General features: G+C 37.4%; 2 protein-coding genes across 8 annotated transcripts in view; both read left to right on the top strand.

The window, feature by feature from the left end:
• The first annotated feature begins 230 nt into the window (after window positions 1-230).
• On the top strand, window positions 231-7601 carry fam3a (FAM3 metabolism regulating signaling molecule A). The gene is made up of 10 exons (XM_026241895.1): window positions 231-490; window positions 892-954; window positions 1041-1148; window positions 5126-5149; window positions 5246-5369; window positions 5686-5744; window positions 5830-5880; window positions 5962-6046; window positions 6193-6319; window positions 6796-7601. The coding sequence occupies exons 2-10, from the start codon at window positions 942-944 to the stop codon at window positions 6892-6894; spliced, it is 690 nt and encodes a 229-aa protein (XP_026097680.1). The 5' UTR covers window positions 231-490; window positions 892-941; the 3' UTR covers window positions 6895-7601.
• Window positions 7602-9121: 1520 nt separating this feature from the next.
• The window catches only part of wnk3 (WNK lysine deficient protein kinase 3), a 45674-nt gene continuing 35898 nt past the window's right edge, over window positions 9122-18897 (top strand). For all 7 annotated transcript variants that reach the window (XM_026241896.1, XM_026241899.1, XM_026241900.1 and 4 more), the window contains exons 1-2: window positions 9122-9582; window positions 17755-18829. In XM_026241896.1, coding sequence (XP_026097681.1) covers window positions 18131-18829 — 699 coding nt within the window. In that variant the 5' untranslated portion in view covers window positions 9122-9582; window positions 17755-18130. The remainder of the gene's footprint in view (window positions 9583-17754; window positions 18830-18897) is intronic.

Raw genomic sequence — 18897 nt, forward strand, 5'->3', positions numbered from 1 at the left:
TTGCCATTGACAAATTTACACTCACACAGATTTGTTATTGTACATTTAAATACGTCGCTCTGATATAATGTCTCAAAGAATGTCTAGTACTAAACACCTACTTTCTGTTTATATAAATAACACTATTTTGCATGGATCATGGGTAATTTGCATTTAAACTCAATAAGATCTTGGGCAATAAGAGATGATATTTGCATATTTGGTGCGCACAAGAACAACGTCCTAATAATTTGCAACCCAAACCGGAAGAGTGTCACCGGGATTGGTGTATTGGCAACAGATGTAGGCGTCTGTAGGACACCGAACAAGGATATTTCATTATTACAAAGTTGTGTGCTCGTTTAATGTTCGGTATATTTATTTCCGACTAATTCAGTAGACAGTGTTTTTTAAGATGAGCGTGCTGCGTTGAACGAGAGGAAATCAGTCGTGACATAGTCAAAGCGCAAGCGAGAGTCTGTTTCTCAAACAGGGTCACTGCAGATTTCAGGTTCGACGGTATTTTTCTTTTAAAATACATGTGTGCAACGTGTGTTTGGATTTCATGATTGCCATCCGATTTGTAAATAGTTGTTTGAGCAGCCTAGAGTGTGATTCTGGTGTCTATGCATCAATTCCAGGGAGGTTTGCTTCCCAAATGATTAACAGCTCTAATGTCATATAAGAGGGGATTGTTTAAAACAATATATGTGTAAAATATGGGCATCAAACTTGCTCTAAAGTATGATTGAACTTGGTTTGAGCTGCATTTCTGGAATGGCATGCTGCTCAATGTATTGTCTAACAAATTTCCTCCGGGTTTAACTTGGAAACTTAAGCTCCTTTCATGATTAACTTTTTCATAAATGTTTGCTGCTTTATAAACTTAATGTTCTCACTTACTCCAAACAGAATCTTATCACATTGGCCATTTGCTGACCAGATTCTGACATCTGTTTACCATGAGGTTTGCAGGTCTGTGCATTTCCATGCTTTCCATGTACTAGTGAAGTTTCCTCTTACAATAGCGTTCAGACATTTCCTTCCTCTGTGTTCCCCAGTGGCACTCCGAGCTGTTGCTTTGGTTCTTCTGTTGGGCTTTACTTGGCTTCTAGCAAATTCTATGCTAGGAGGGGATGGGAACTCCTTGATACGAATGCTGTTTAGTGGTAAGGATCTTACAAGTATTAGTGGATGTATTGGTGGTTGACAGCATTGGCATCGGTCATGAAAAAATTATAGCAATTTTCTTAGTGAGCGTATGTAAACACACACACACCAGTTTTTAATATTATTGAGCTACTATTAGATTTTTTTTTATAACATTTTAGATACAGAAACACTGGTAGTACCACTAACTGCACCATGCACCATGGTATTGTCGAATTATATTATTAATGTAGACATGTTTTGAAGGAGTAATGGAATATAATTACAGTATCAACCCTCCATGGACATTTTGGCAACTGAATTGCCATTGCATAGTAATTTTTTTTTTTAGTCTATTCGCCAGACTAAGATTATATCTATATATCAAATAAATGTTTGTAAAATGGCACAGTTCTTTTATAATCTGAAAGTACATTCTTACCATCACTCAGTCAAGCATTATATTATGACAATCAAGTATTATTTAATGATAGAACTTTAGTTATTAGAATTAAAACTTGGTTACCATGTGTGAATGCATAGATATTTTAACTGGACTGGTGGTGGTGCTTTGTTGGTCATTCAGTGTTTCTGTATTTAAAAAAAAATTCTATTAGTAAGAACTATAAAACACACTAAGGATTAAAGAGCTGCTGGATTCATGAATATTAATCAGGTTTTGTTAAGCTGATTTGCTGAGATCAAAACAGGGACGATAATAGATGAGCGCTGCTAAGGTGTCTGCGGTTTGGGGTGACGGGATGGGGGGCTTCTATGATGTTAGACTGCGTAGCCTATAATAAAAGATAATGAATTTCAAACCTGAACCAAACATATTTTTATTCAAAGATCAACAGTCTGTATTTAAAGTGAAAAGTGAAAGTGAAGTGACATTCAGCCAAGTATGGTGACCCATACTCAGAATTTGTGCTCTGCATTTAACCCATCCGAAATGCACACACGCAGAGCAGTGAACCCACACACACACTGTGAGCACACACCCGGAGCAGTGGGCAGCCATTTATGCTGCGGCGCCCGGGGAGCAGTTGGGGGTTCAGTGCCTTGCTCAAAGGCACCTAAGTCGTGGTATTGAAGGTGGAGAGAGAGCTGTTCATGCACTCCCCCCACCCACAATTCCACCCGGCCCGAGAATAGAACTCACAACCCTTCGATTGGGAGTCCAACCCTCTAACCATTAGGCCACGACTTTAGTCTGCCTAAAAAAACAACAACATTTAAAATCATGAACTCAAAAAAACAATGAATGTTGTAAGTAGAAGTGCATAAATCAGACCTTTCTGTATAGCCTAACGCTAATAAGCTTAAACGAAAATAACGAAATAACTGTAGTGAAGTACTGCCAACGGAATGAATGAAAATTAGCTAATCAATGCATATCTAAATTTGCACCTAGCAACCTACGGTATTGTTTGGAACTTATTTTTATTTTTTTGAAAAAGATGCTGCATCCGGCGGGGTTATGTGTGAAAGTTTACCCTGTTCAGCGTGCAGCATCATGTGTCTAAACAGCACATTCAGTGATTTCAACCACTAGAGGCACTGTATAATGAAAACAGACCCTTCTCAGATGCTCCAGCAATGGACGCAACCCGGAAAATTATCGGCATGGATTTTTGCCGATAACCGATTGTTCCAGCAATCAACTATCGGTGCCGATTAATTGACAAAACCATCGGTCAACCTCTAATATAAATAAATAATAAATAAACACACACACATGTATTTATGTGTGCGTGTCAATGGCCCTTGGTGTGGTATTGTTGGCAGAATTCGGCCCGCAGTGAAAACTAATTGAGGAACCCTGATTTATTCGCAATATAGAGGGTTGAGTATTGTTTTGTGATTTATGGCGTTTATGCGTTACTGTTTTTCATACATACTAGAAGCCCTATTGCATTTTTACCATGGTACTGAGGTGCTATATTTGTGGTTTTAACTGTGATTATCATCAGTGTTGTCCATTATTAGTTGTTACTGTCATTTAAAAGTAATACCTTACCTTACAATATTACTGTCTCAGAATTGTAATGCATTACATTACTCCTGTATTACTTTTGAGTTACTTTCACCAAAATAACTACAGACGTAGAATTAAACATTCTGAAATGACGAAATGTACTGCAGAGCATTTTACATACATGATGTAGAATAATGACTGTGGGCTATCCAGGCAACTAACAATATATAGTTTATAATTGGCAAAGTTAAGGCTCAGTCAGGACGATGCAAGAAAGAATGACGGCCAGAATCACAAACGATCCCAGTATGTTAAATGTATGGTAGAGGTAAAGTGATTATCTGGCAATATCTGTGAATGGCTTGGGACTGCCAACACTGATGATCTAAATGTATTTCTACAATGGAAGACCAATGGTTGAAAAAACACATCAAACATTCAGAGTAATTTTCACCATATAAAAAATTAGATTGCTAAAATTTTAACAAATATAACTGGTTTTGATAATAAACATAAATATGCATCTGCATCCTAACTCAAGCTACTATCAAATGTGTATTTCTAAGAGAATGTTATGCTATTAATATTTTCAAGCAACACAAACCAGTTTCGTGATTTGAAACAATATTACTCATTAGACATGCAGAACTAAGAATTAATTTTATTTTTTTATTATTATTTTTGTGTATTAAAGGGGTTAGTTCACCGAAAAATGAAAATGATGTCATTAATGACTCACCCTCATGTCGTTCCAAACCCGTGAGACCTCCGTTCATCTTCGGAACACAGTTTAAGATATTTTAGATTTAGTCCGAGAGCTTTCAGTCCGTCCATTGAAGCTGTGTGTACGGTATACTGTCCATGTCCAGAAAGGAAATAAAAACATCTTCAAAGCCGTCCATGTGACATCAGCGGGTCAGTTAGAATTTTTTGAAGCATCGAAAATACATTTTGGTCCAAAAATAGCAAAAACTACGACTTTATTCAGCATTGTCTTCTCTTCCGTGTCTGTTGTGAGTGAGTTCAAACCACTGCAGTTTAGTGATATCCGATTCACGAACGAATCACTTGATGTAACCGGTAATCTTCTTGAACCAGTTCACCTAATCGAACTGAATCGTTTGAAACGGTTCGCGTCTCCAGTAAGCATTAATCCACAAATGGCTTAAGCTGTGAACTTTTTTAATGTGACTGATACTCCCTCTGAGTTAAAACAAACCAATATCCCGGAGTAATTCATTTACTCAAACAGTACACTGACTGAACTGCTGTGAAGAGAGAACTGAAGATGAACACCGAGCCGAGCCAGATAACGAACGAACGATTGACTCATTCAACTGGTTCAAGAATATCCGGTTACATCGAGTGATTCGTTCGTGAACCGGCTATCATACACTGCAGTGAACGCGCTCAGAACGGACCCAGAAGAGAAGACAATGCTGAATAAAGTCATAGTTTTTTCTATTTTTGGACTAAATTTAATTTAGATGCTTCAAAAAATTCGACTGACCCTCTGATGTCACATGGACTACTTTGATGATGTTTATAGGTGTGTGTGTACACATACACACACAAAGACGTTTATATTATTGTAGGTTTAGTTATTTTGGTACATGAAGTTGGATTAAATAAATATGAGAAATGTTGCTAGCTGAAATAATTTTATTTCAGTTAACCTTTAAATCATATTAAAACAATTAACTTTTTTAAGTTGTAATAATATTTTACAAAATTACTGTTTTACTGTCTTTGTGATTAAATAAATGGAGCCTTGCACTTTTTTCCAAAATATTACAAAATCATATATATGTGTGTGTTTATATATAAAATGTAAAGATAGTAAATGATAGAAGCATAATAACTGCTGTAATAAAATATTACATTATATCAACCAAATATAAAAAAAAATACTGAATATCAACCATGGTGATAATACCATGGTCGACCACAAGATTATCTAATATTATGTAATAAGTATCAGTGGCTTAATAGTCATTCACAAAGTTTTATCATTCATAGGTGGACAAGAAGAGCCCACTCCAGGTAAAATGATTTTTACATTAAAACATGCATTTATAGATTTTAACAAGAAATATTTAAGCCGTCAAATGTGCATTGCAATAACCTGCTCTCCCGTAGAACCTCGGCCACGCAAGTACAAATGTGGCCTGTCTGCACCATGTCCCCTTAAACATCTCGCGTTCCGGCTGACCTCTGGGGCTGCCAATGTCATCGGCCCCAAAATCTGTCTGGAGGATAAAATGCAAGTGGCCTGATCTTTTTTCGCTGCTGCTTAGTCACTGTTGGTCTCTTTAATTGGCTTGCATGAGCTCCTTTCCTATCTCTTGTTCTGTCTCCACTGGTATTCATCATATCATCTTTGTTTTTCTTATGGCCATCACTACCAGACTCATATTCTTTTTGGGGAATGTGATGCAAGTAGGCGATTGTTTCTCTTTCCATGCTTATCTTTTGTTCATATTCATAATCCATTTTCTGACCCTTCCTTAACTTCTACCGTAGAATTGTCTAAAATGTTGTTTTGAGATGCTGTTTCACTTCTGTTTGTGGTCTTACAGTCTTGTCAGCAGTGCTAAAAACAATGTTGGCAGAGGGCTCAATATTGCCTTAGTGAATGGTAAATCTCTCATTCTTTAATGCTGCTATATTTTTGCATGTGTTGCATACGCATTGTTGATGACAATTCAGTTTCCATTTCTCAGGGGTTAATGGAGAGGTTTTGGAAATAAAAGCATTTGATATGTGGGCAGGAGGTAAGTTGACTTTTAGGTAGATGTATTAATTTGGTTACGTCTCCGTTTTCTCCGAGTGTTCTCTCTCTCTCTCCGCCACAGATGTTTCAGAGCTGCTGAAGTTTCTACGTCCGCTCCATGAAGGAACGCTCGTATTTGTTGCTTCTTTTGATGACCCGGCCACCAAGTAAGAGTCTATTTATTTCTGCAGCCTACTTTTAAACCCAGATTACCATTGTTCTGTGATTTAATCACTCCTAAATCGAGAGCATATCTTTTGGCTCTTTTTCTCCATTGTTTCTTGGATTTACTTACTGTTAAACCCTTTCACAGGTTAAATGATGAGGCTCGGCGGCTGTTTGAGGAGCTGGGGAGCACAGCAGCGAAAGAACTGAGCTTCAGGGACAGCTGGGTGTTTGTTGGAGCCAAAGGAATAGAAAATAAGAGCCCATTTGAACAGGTGGGATTTATGGGAAGAAATTTGCTAATTTTTTCACGCAAGCTCGGGTCAATTTTAACTCTTTAATAAAAAAAACTACAGTGTCTTTCATGTAATTTTCATTTATGCTTTATTATGAAACTTGGCACTGCTTATTAGTGTGTTTTGCTCTTGTATAATAAATAGCTGCTAATATTTCTCATTTGCAAGTCGCTTTGGATTAAAACTTCTTGCTAAATGTTTTATTCAATTAATTGCTAAAGCAAAAATAGGAGTCTTTCAGTGTCTTCATTCTAGCTCATGCACAATTAATATTCAGCCAATTTTAGAATATTTTAGTGCAAATAGAGCTGTTCATTGATGTTTTGAAAAACATGTCTGAATGAGCAACAGTCAAAAGTGAGGGCAGAGTTTAGCTATCGGTGCATTTTGAAGGGTTAATAATTTACAATTGTAGATTCTTAAAGCAGCTCAACAGTTTTTTCTCATTCTTTCAGCGAATGAAGAACAGTAAAAGCAGTAATAAATATGAAGGCTGGCCCGAGTCTCTGGAGATGGATGGCTGCATTCCTCTGCGCTCTCCTTTAGAAACTTAAGGCCTCATGGGTGCTCATGAACTGTACAAACACTTCTAACATGAGGATCAAGGAGCATGACGTGCAAGTACAACTCAGCTGCTTAACGATTTTACTCATTTGAAGTGGATTTTCCTTGTAGAGCCATCTGCATCTTTTCAAGGCGAAGAAACAAATTGAACTGAAAATATAACTGGAAGTTGTCTGGTCCGGTGGAATTACAATTGTTGTGATTTGACAAAAGAAGAATTGTTTTTATGAAGAAAAAAATACAGGCATATTAAATATTTTTAACAATATTTAAATAGTATATTTAGAAAGGTTTTCTCTCTTTATATATAAATACGTTTTAAAATGTGTGAAGTTGAGGCTGTTATACAAATCTGTGTCCAGCAGTTGTTTTGAAGGATACCATTAATATACATTTACGTTCAAAGACAGATTATTATATACACATTAAGAATGTCTACTAAAAATAGTCACCTATTTGTAATCCATACTTATGATAAGATCAGTTTTGTAAGACTCATCTAAATTATGTTACACCTATGTTCTTCCACATGTAATTGTTCTTTGTAATATGATGCACTGATGAAATGCACTGCATAGACAACCTTTCCTGGGAATCAACCCAAGCATAAAGGTTATTCATGTAGTTTTATTTAGGACAGCCTTTTTTGGGAGGATTACGTTTGTCTTATCTTATAATAAACTCTCACAGATGTTTATCCCCTTGTGTTTGAGCAGTGATTCGGTTGGCCGTTTGAAACGCCCTATTTTTGCAGTCACGAAAGGCAATGGGGTTTAAGCGAATGATACAGTTTGTTCCAAAGGAAGTCATTTGTGGCTGCTGCTTTTGCATACTTATCACATTTCAGTTCACATGCACAGTAAACCCATTTATAGAAGCTCGTGATCACGTGCGCTGTCGGCAAATTAAAATGATTCAAACAAGCACCATGGACAGCGGCGTTACAGTTCTTATACACCAGAGGGCAGCAGAGAAGGAAGAAATTAAAATGGACCCTTAAATGGTAGTTTCTGTACGATTTTAAAAGTAGTAGACTTAATTTACGACCCTGGATCATAAAACCAGTCTTAAGTAGCACTGGTATATTTGTAGTAGTAGCCAACAATGCACTGTATGGGTCAAAATTATCATATATCACTAGGATATTAAGCAAAGATCATGTTCCATGAAGATATTTTGTGAATTTGCTATCGTAAATTTATCAAAACTTCATTTTTGATTAGTAATAAGCATTGTTAAGGACTTAATTTGAACAATTTTAAAGGCAATTAGACTTTTTTTTTTGTAATCTCAGATTTCAGATTTTCAAATAGTTGTATCTCGGCCAAATATTGTCTGATCCCAAATAAACCATACATCAATGAAAAGGTTATTTATTTATTTATTGACTTTTTTATGTATGGTGCTATGTATTCCTTAAAACTAACTAGTACCTATTTTATGTTTGTAGTGTATTTGTTTTTATGTAATAAGTAATCCAATAATGATTTGAAGGCTATGTTTTTGAATTTCAATATCTATATCCTATATCACATACACTTCATCTTTGGGTTCAATAGCATAACATTGATTAATCATATGCATTCAAATTAGTCTTATTGTATTCCCAGTAGGCTATTACTCATTTACTAGACCCTTTCTCAACTGTCTATTAAATTGTTACTGTTGGTAAACTGCAAATTATGCCACATAATTTTATAGGGATCTGTGGTTTACATATTAACTATACACTTTAGACTATGAACTTACAGGCTTAAAAGTACTTTTATTAGTTTTATTTGGAACTACTAGCCTATCTATTTATAACAAATTTTAAAAAAAGTTATTAATAAAGCTCCATAATCAATGCATTAACACGAGTACATCCCGGTCAAGTATTGTACTGCCTATAGAAGGCAACTGTCTAATATCATATTGAAATATAACTAACTATTGAAAGGCTTATTAGTTAGCATACTTACATGAATAAGTAGATTAAATTGTTTATTAGTTAATTAGTTATATAATGTGTTTTGATGTATACATCACGTAAGTTTTGTCAGTTTATATTGTAGGATCGGGATATGAATAGAAAAATAAAACATAAAGAAAAGCCAGTCATGCCCTTTATCGTAATTAAAATGTAAATTAATTATATCAGAATGCCCTGATCTCAATCAGAAATTTGCTGGGACGATGCGCGACCTCGCGTGGTCAGACAGAGGCGGGGGCGCGCATAGTTGGAGCACGCAGTGCGAGCGAGCGAGCGAGCGTGCACACGTCTCTGTCTTTAACCGAAAAAAAGGGAAACGATTGTGCTCGATTGAACGACCACGAACTCTGCAGCTACGGACGCGGCTGTGTAAACGATGTAAAGTAAACCTATGTGAATACGTAGCCGTTACATTCACCGGCGGAAAGGTGTGCTGATAATCTCGCGGAATGGAAGAGCAATATGTTTGTTTAACAGATGATGTGTCCGGGCGGATTTGCAGGGTTTAACGACGCCGCTCAAACAAGAGAACCACACGCTCTTCCAGTGAAAAGGAGTAAACACCGGTAACCTTACACGACAAATTACGCTCATATCCAACGAGATGCTGGCGAACTATTGAGACTATGACATAAATTGGAGAAAGCGAGACCTTTCGACAAGCTGCTTCAGTTTAAATAACGACAGAGGATGCAGCAGCACACCGGTGAGTAACATTACCTTTGACTGTTGTGCTAAATAATCATTAACTCTTGATATTCATACGACTTGTCTTTATAGATATAAACTGTTAAATAAAAACGCCTCTTTAGGTTGCTGTATAGGTAGGTCTCTCAGACATACAGGAATCCAAAGCAAACATAGCTTAGATGCTAACACAACACTGTGGTGCTGAAATAGATGTTGGCAGTGGACGAGACAAGCTTTGTTATTACCGCTTGAACGGCAAAATAAAGGATTTTCCATCTTTTCCTAATCTGCTTTTTACTTTATATTTCGAGGAGGTCTCTGCTCTTGAAATTGTCTTTTATATTCTTCATCCGTCTTGCTAACCGAGTCAGTGTAAATGAAGACTGAATGTGCAGCTCAGACAGGCGTTTGCTCTCTTATCTGCCTGTGTTATGTCATATGCTGCCGTTGACATATTTTCTTATGCTAATTCTCAATTTATCGACTGATGGTGTTTCAGTTTGTAAGTTACAACCTAAGAGGACATGAATGTGTATTTTCTTTGTGGCTGCCATGTCTTCTGTTGCTACAGTATGTGTTTTTAACTCAAGGCATTGGCCGCTGTTGGTCAGTGTAGTGGCTAGTAGAAGGTGCCAGTGTAGTAGTTGACTTCATTTGATCTTTCTTTGGGCCTTTGTTTAAATAGTATCATGATGTTGTAGGAGATTTTATTTGTGCCACTGACAAATAAGGATGTCTGATATGATGAAAAATAGAAATTTAGTTTAAATTGGCAAGTCCTTTGAAAATGGATGGTGCCAGTTTCTACAAATCGGTTTTGATTTATGGACTCTAAAAATGTTGAGCGGTTTAATCAAGAAATAAATTGGTCAAAACATGGTCCTTGCACCTAGAATAAATGTGCCAATGATTATTTTTGTAATAGTTTAAAAAAATATTTTTTAAAGTAATTTTTTATACAAGTGATGAATTTGGTCAAATATCAAGTGGGTTTATCTATTGTTATGCCATTTGATCTGACCTGATTTGTCCTGTGATTAAAAAGAAAACACATCTTAATGACTTTGGAAGACAGTCGATGCACTGGAAGACAAGCAATGCACTGTTTTATGGTTTTGTTGTGACATTAAATCACAGTTATGCCACCTAGGCATTTTTGAACGTGCATTTTAAAATAAGTGTTTAAATGAAATTTATTCCTGTGATGTTAAAGCTGAATTTCTAGCAGTCATTACTCCAGTTTTCAATCACATGATCCATCACAAATTATTCTAATATGCTGTTTTGCTGCTCAATAACTATTCTTTATTTTTTTGAATAAATAAAAAATGACCCCAAACTTTTGATCAGTATTGTATGCAACTTTGTGTATCTGTGCAGTCTATGCTGATGAGGAATAATCAGTGATGAGTGTAAAAGTGATGTTAATAATCCCTCAACTTAAGTGGTTATCTGCCCCATATTCCTATGATAGGATAAATCAAGAGAAGCTTACTTCAGGCATAAACCTCAAAAGCACAATTGTAAGCCACTTATGTATAATCCACAATTCATCATGGCAAGCTTTGATTAAACCGGTCTCACCTAGATTATCTCATAGACTGAACGAAGAGAAGTCTCTAGTCTTTTTTTTTCTGGTTCACTGTGTACCCTACCCGCTGTGACCATAGTGATACTCACTTTCACATGCTTGACCTAGATTGGACAAAAGTGTTTGTTGTGTGTTGTTCTTGGTGTTATTTAATGGGATGAGGAGAACAGACTTTATACCTTCAACTCCAGATGTCACTTTGCAGTAATCTACACCTTAAATATTACAGGCCCAAGATTTCATTGACGCTATGCTTGGTCTCTTAAATGGATCCCCTTCCTCAGAATTTATTTTACTTTAAAAAAAGAGTGCTCTGTTGAGTTAGTTTTAGAAAGACTTTTAATTGACAGCTGATATGATTGTGAATACACAACCTCCCTTTCCTAGATTTAATAGATTGAGTATACATATGATTGTTTAAAAAGAAATCAATTGTGACAGCAAATTATCCAGCCTACTTCCATCAGTGCCTAAAGCAAGTGCACATATCCATGTCAAAATATACATTTGATGAATTTTGTCTTGAGGATCAGAATGAAATGACAATGAACAGTTGGCCATAGTGAGACCTTTCTTGCTTTGCAAACTGTCCTTTTCATCTCAGGATGAACTGGCACTTAACTCGGTTTCAAACTAAGCTGTAAATTATGTAGATACCTCAGTAATCCAAGACAGACACCACATGTCTGAGTGTTCGGTTTTAAATGACTTTAATAGTTTAACAGTTAGCCCATAAAATTATAAATCTTATTATTTACTCACCCATGACCTACATGATTACCTTTCTTCTGCAAAACGCAAAGGAATATATATATATATATTTTTTTCTTTTTTGAAAAGAAGAATGTTTCAGCTGTTTTTGTCTATAAAATCCAACCCAGTGGGGTTTAAAATGTGAATAGAGCCATTTCACATTCTTTGTATAGAGGAGGGGGGGGGGGGCATTCATTATATTCTATTGTATTCAACTTGAAGACATGAAGGTGAACAAATGAACTTATTTTTGGATGTCTCTAAGACTGTGGTTCTCAGTTTTTTTTACTCCAAGCCAAGGAACCTTTATTTTGATGTCTATCTCTTGTACTTTATCTTTATCTCTTGTAAACGCTAAATATGATGGCAGTTTAAAGATGCAATAGGTGATTGTTCCGAGCATTTTGATTGACTTTCTTACCTGCCTGTCAACATGTGTACTATTTGAGAGGATACGTCATCAGTGCATTCACGTACGCTGTGCAGAGAATGGCAGGCAATCATCATCAACAACCTGACATACATTTTATTCTAATTTTTAAATTGTCTTACCTGAGCATTCCAATACAAATATATTTTAATAACAACAAAGCAATTTGGAATGAAGAAAGTAAACAACATGATTCATATTCAAACTGGTAAGCTAGCACTTGTTTATGGCTAAATCTTTAATCAAATATAGACTACTGCAATCTTGCTGATATAGATGGAAAGTTAATTTATCTCACGAACCTGCGAACATTTATACTAGTTAGTTGTGTTCAAATGCAACTTTTTTTCATACCAGGCAACAACAACAGTCAGATTTTGACACAACTAGTTGTTTGTTGGGAGGTTTGGTATATCAGCGCATTTATTCAACCCCCCTGCAAATTAGCTTAGGCCCCCTAGTGGACCCCGGCTCCCTGGTTGAGAAACACTGCTTTAAGATTGAACTGGATTGAAGTTGCAATGTTTATATTGTCAACAAAAAGCACTCTATTTACTTTTTCAATTATAAATAAATTGTGCAATATCTGACACTTCAGTTTATCTTTTCTTGTTTTATTTATTTCTTTGGTTGATCTCATCATACTCATATTCTGCTCCACGCCTCTTCCACTCCCACATGCCCGAACTTCAGTTGGTTTTGTTGTGGTGGAATTTTGTCTATTGTCACTGCTGTCACTCACACTCACACCAGCACATATTTTATCACGGGAAAATCTCCCCAACTCTTTTTGTGTGTGTGTGTGTGTGCGCACAACCCCCTCCTCCTTTATCTTCCTCTCTTGTTCACATTCACACACATTTTTCCCACCCATTTAAACTCAAACCCCCCTCCTTAACTGTCTCTCTCTCGACTGGCTGCCTAAAACCTTGATGTCCTCTCTCACTACCCACAATCCTTTCCTGTCCCCCCTCCTCCAATTTATCCACACTTTTTCATCTAGATTCATCATTGCTCAACCCCCAAACCCTTCTGTCTACCCCCTCCCTAAACACACACACACACATAGAAACACACACACACACACACACACACTACGTTCCCTGGCTCCCTCTTTGTCTGCCTCAGTAAATCAGCAGAGCCTGCTCAGTTCCAGAGGATTAATGTGTGTATGCCAGTGAAGAGCTATGAAAAAACTGGGAGAGGCAGAGAGCGCTCAATTTTTGTGTAGCGCCTGTTGTGTTTGGAGTTTCAGAGCTCTGTGGGAGCGGACAGCCTAGCGAGTGTGTGTATGTGTGTGTGTGAGAGAGTGCTTTAACAACACAGTTCACTGATTAGCTGTACCATTTGTTGAAGAAGAGCTCAGGTATGGCATGATAAAGTGATATCAGGTACTTTTAATATGATCCTCCTGTCCAATGTTAGCTGCGGTTAAAACACTTTAAAAGCCTGTCAAACCTTTTTAAACCCATCTAGAGAAAGTGTTTGCACATTTCAAAGAGGATTAAATCACAGGCACGGATATTCAAATTAGTGATACATCTGGGTGAGGTTGAACAGCGTATGTCATGATCAGTCCCACATGCTCCACTGACAGATGAGAATGCAGAATAACAGAACTGATGTACCAAACTAAAGGTGATTGGGCTTGTCATATTCAGGTTTTCCCAAAGTATTATATGCTAAATTACACAGGCAAGTTAAGGCTACTCCGATTCATCTCTGCCTTCAAATGTTTTGTGTATATGAAATGCTTCATAAAAGTCATGCTAAAATAAGCAGCTGGGACCCGCCTCAGCTCCTGGTGACCGAAGCAGCTCTGAGTGTGCTTTGGATTTGTGTGAATAAAGTGCAGAATCAAAACCTTCAAAAGTTTGGGGTCAGTAGGATTAAACGTATATATTTTTATTTAGCTGTGATGCATTAAAGCTGCAGTAGGTAACTTTTGTAAAAATATATTTTTTACATATTTATTAAACCTGTCATTATGTCCTGACAGTAGAATATGAGACAGATAATCTGTGAAAAAAATCAAGCTCCTCTGGCTCCTCCCAGTGGTCCTATTGCCATTTGCAGAAATACACCGCTCCCGGTAAGAAACAACCAATCAGAGCTGCGGTCCGTAACTTTGTTTGTGTTCAAAATGTAGAAAAATGTATATAATAAGCGAGTACACCATAAATCCATTTTCCAAACCGTGTTTTTGGCTTGTCCTGAATCACTAGGGTGCACCTATAATAAGTGTTTATATTCGGACTATTTTAGATTTGCTTCGGGGGTACCACGGCGGAGTAACCCAGTACCTTTGTGATTCTTCATAGACATAAACAGAGAGAAGTAGTTCCAGCTACGATATTCTTCCGCAAGACGCAAGCAGTTCTGTTTATTAACCGCTAGAGCGTCAAAAGTTACCTACCGCAGCTTTAAATTGATCAAAAGTGGCAATAAAAAGGGAACTGCAGAATGCGTCATGGTTTCCACAAAAATATTAAGCAGACAAAGCAGTTTAGCCTATTAGAATGATTTCTGCAGGATCATGTGACACTGAAGACTGGAGTAATGACTGCTTTACCATCACAGGAATAAATAGTTTTAAAATATAATAAAAAAGTACAATGAATTCTTAAAGTATATATAAAACGGTTTGTTGTGAATTATTATTGTTATTATTAATACACTTTAATGTATTTTCAAATCAAGTAAATGCAGCTTTGGTAAGCGTAATAGACTTAAAAAAAACATGAAACAATATTGTTATTCCTTCAAGTGACATTACTATCATATTGTGTTTGCTCAACTTTTAAAATGTTGGATTCTATTCGATATTATTTCTCGATAATATAAGCACATTTTACCCTATGAAATGATTGACAGTCCATGGCAGCGTCCCTTTTTTGTTCAAAAATTTTTAGTGACCAAAAACCTCTGTTGGCCTTATTTTTTTCTCTATTGACTTTTGTCAGTTGACTCTTCAGGTGTAGTCATAAAATTTTGCTCCTTTCTGACACTCCTTAATAAATATAAATGTGTACTGACTGTGCGAATGTGTTTATCCATATTAAACTCTCTTAAACAAGGCCAACAACTGTATTCCTCTGATGTGGGAATAAAGCCATAGATGCAATGAATATCTGATCAGAAATGAGTTTGGGAAAGCGCGAGAGAGTATGAGTGATATGCCTGATGTAGGTGTGTGACGTTCTGTAATCACTCTGTCCGGTATGTAGTTTTCACAGGAACTCCTATCCCTGAGGACACAGGCAAATAAGCTTGTTTAAAGCAGCACTTCCTCTTCTCACTGGTTGTTGATGTCATTGCTTCATGCCCTTTTATATAACCGTCATCTCTCTATTCATTTACATTTTATTGCAATGCTATAGCCCCAATTCTAAACTACTGCAACTCCCTCTTTTGTCAATCAAGTGAATCATAAGAATTATTGCATATGAGAAATGAAATTTAAATGCCTTTCAGTTGTTACCCGACATCCCATTTGTGTCATTTTCATTGTATGAATGGAGGGATTGTGAAGTTTAGGAGGAGTGGTTCATGTCAACTAGTATAACTCGTCTAATGTGAATGTAGCCTGCCTGCTTTTGCACCTCAAATGCCTTCGCTTTTGTATATTTAAAGTTAGCATTTGTGTTTGTGTGTGGTGCAGACAGGATTCTTTCAGTTTTCATTTTACTTTGATCTAATCTGCTGAGTTTTAGATGAACCGGAGCTGCCAGCTAAACTTGCATTTCAAGATATTTTCCTCAGGAAATCTATAATCAAGCACAGAAGCAAAATGAAAAGAGACCTTTCAGTGATGCCAAAACAGAATTGAACTACTTGCCATTTCTTCTTTACTTCCAGTAATAAAAATCATTTACTAAACCGTAATAAATGGTTAACCTGTGTGTGAGATTCAGATGAGCATCTTTTTCCACCTCTGAATGAGTCATGTTATTATTAGCTTGTTGTTTGTAGCAAACTAACCTGATGGATGTGGCCTGCTAGAAGACAGATGGGCATGACAAGAGGAGAGCCGAAGATAATGATGTCACTAAAGAGAAAGAGAGGAAGATTGAGTTTGTGATAGGAGGCAGAAGTAGGTTTTATGGGTCAAAAGGAGCACTGAATCTTGTGAGAAGATGTGTCCGGTGTTACAGTGTCTGAATAGACCTGGAGAACTCAACTAGAAGAACAAGGAAGATCCACTCACTGTAAACAGCTGTAACCTGGGAGCAATACTGCTGGCTACAATTAATGATCAGTTTTTACTGCATGTGATCCCTGAGCGATGGTCTGTGGTGGTCACTCATGTTCATTCTGTATCCGCCCTGCCTCTGAATTATTTAACCCTAAAGGGCCTTTTATGCCATCATTTATTATTAATCAATCACAAGCTGCTGTTTTCCTTTAGTTTTTTGATGGCTAATATTTATTGGCACTTTGTAGATTTGTTATGCACCAGTACCCGCGTCCTGATTTTGGATGGCTTAATTAATTACTGGATTAGTCTGTTACTTCCCCCTGTGTTTGAGGACTCTTGTTTAGAATATAGATGGGATACCAACACCTTAATTGATTTATTAATTTTCACAAGTTATTCCATGTGCCGAAATGCACGTTTGAACAGTTTTTAATTACAGTTGTGAACAGGCACATACATTTTCTCCTCTGTGAAATGCAGGCCCATTGATATAAACTTTAAACAGTAGCTGAAAGTCCTATCCTCTTTTAATGATGTGTGTTCTAAAATGTACTAGAAATTAAATAAAACAATTTGTTATTTATTTATTTATTTTAGTGTCAAGTTTATGTACAAATTAAGAAATAATAATCTTGTTAAGGTCTTCCACTGTAGTTTTTAATTAAGGTTAAAGGACTACTTAACTATGCTTTTAGGTATTAAAAAAATAATATTCAAAAGTTGTGGAGCGGTACATATTTGTTTGTTTATTTTAAACTAAATTAATACTTCCATTAAACAAGGAGACATTAAATTGTTCAAAGAACATTGTGTTAAAGAACATTTCTATTTACAGTAATTGCTATTCATTTTAACTTTCTAAAACAATCTGTTGTTTTCTGCTTTCAGCATTGATCATATGAAATGTGATGTGCACACATATGCATATTAGAATGATTTATGAAAGATCTTATTACATCAAACTGTAGTAATGATGGCTGCTGAAAATTTAGCTTTGCCATTTTAAAATATACAGAAAAGTTATTTTAAATTATAATAATATTTCACAATAGTACTGTATGTTTTTCATTGAATATACAATACTTTTTTCAGAAACATAATTTTTATTTATTTATAATATATTATACAATATATTGAAAAAGTGACTGTTACTGTGACTTTGTGTAATGTTTATTAAATGAAGTCAATGATGATACCCTGTGTTTTTCTTCTGTAGGATACACTTGAAAATCCCTCCTCACTGAAGGCCATTCACCTGGGAATCAGTCATATCTGAGCCATCCACAAGAACCTCTCTGCAGGAAATGGAGATAAGGAAAGTACACAGCAATAACTGAATTAACCTGCAGATACATTAAAAAAAACAAGCACCCTTTGATACTCCTGTGAACTCGAACGAACGTGGAAGATTAGAGCCGCGGAAAAGAGCAAGTAATTCTTGTCGCTGACAGCTGGCTCCACTGGAAGGAACAGCTACAGACATTCATAAGAGGGTGAGCGGGTGATCACAGAGTGAGAGAGACGGGGACTGACAGAGATCCAGAGTGCAGGAGGAGGGGGCGGTGGCAAAGGAGTGGGAAAGGTCAGTCGTCATGGCGACGGACCCGGGAGAGCCCACTGCCACGGAGGAGTCCTCCGGAGAGAAACCTGATGGAGAGAGGGAGGAGGAGAGCGACCAGGGGAACAGGGCCGCCCGGGGGAGAGAGAGGTTGCACAGCACTCCGTCTGACTTCCCCTCCTCCCAGACCCAGGAAAGGAGAGCTTGGGGTGCCGGAGGAGGAGGTGGTAGAGTGGAGGACGGTAAAGAAACAGAGGTGCCGGCCACACCTCTGACCTTCTTCATGCCCTCCCCGCCGGCAGCCCAAGAACCGTGTCGGAAACGGGAGAACAAGCGCTTTTTCCGGAAGAGCGTGGAGATATGCGAAGAGGTCGATGAGGTGGAAGAACCCCCCGCAGCCTTTCACAGCGCCCCTCACCTCGACTTTTGTGCCTCCGACTCTGTTTTCACCAGCGGAGCCCAGCAGTTACCCGACAGTGCCTCGGCGGCCCTGGGTGAGGATGGCACTCATGGCACGCAGCATCCTGATAAGACCGGCCTCACAGCGCCTGCTCTGAAGGGGAAGGAGAGAGATAACGAACAGGAAGAAGAGGCTGAGATGAAGGCCGTCGCCACTTCACCCGGTGGCCGCTTTTTAAAATTTGACATTGAGCTTGGCAGAGGAGCATTCAAAACCGTTTACAAAGGCCTGGACACTGAAACCTGGGTGGAAGTTGCCTGGTGTGAACTGCAGGTGAGCCTTGGAATTTGAGTTCATGCTTTTCAGTCTAAGTGCTTTAGCTCTGCTGGTTTGAATTGGGA

Source organism: Carassius auratus, unplaced genomic scaffold (assembly GCF_003368295.1).
Source record: "Carassius auratus strain Wakin unplaced genomic scaffold, ASM336829v1 scaf_tig00000254, whole genome shotgun sequence".
In the NCBI taxonomy this organism is placed as follows: domain Eukaryota; kingdom Metazoa; phylum Chordata; class Actinopteri; order Cypriniformes; family Cyprinidae; genus Carassius; species Carassius auratus.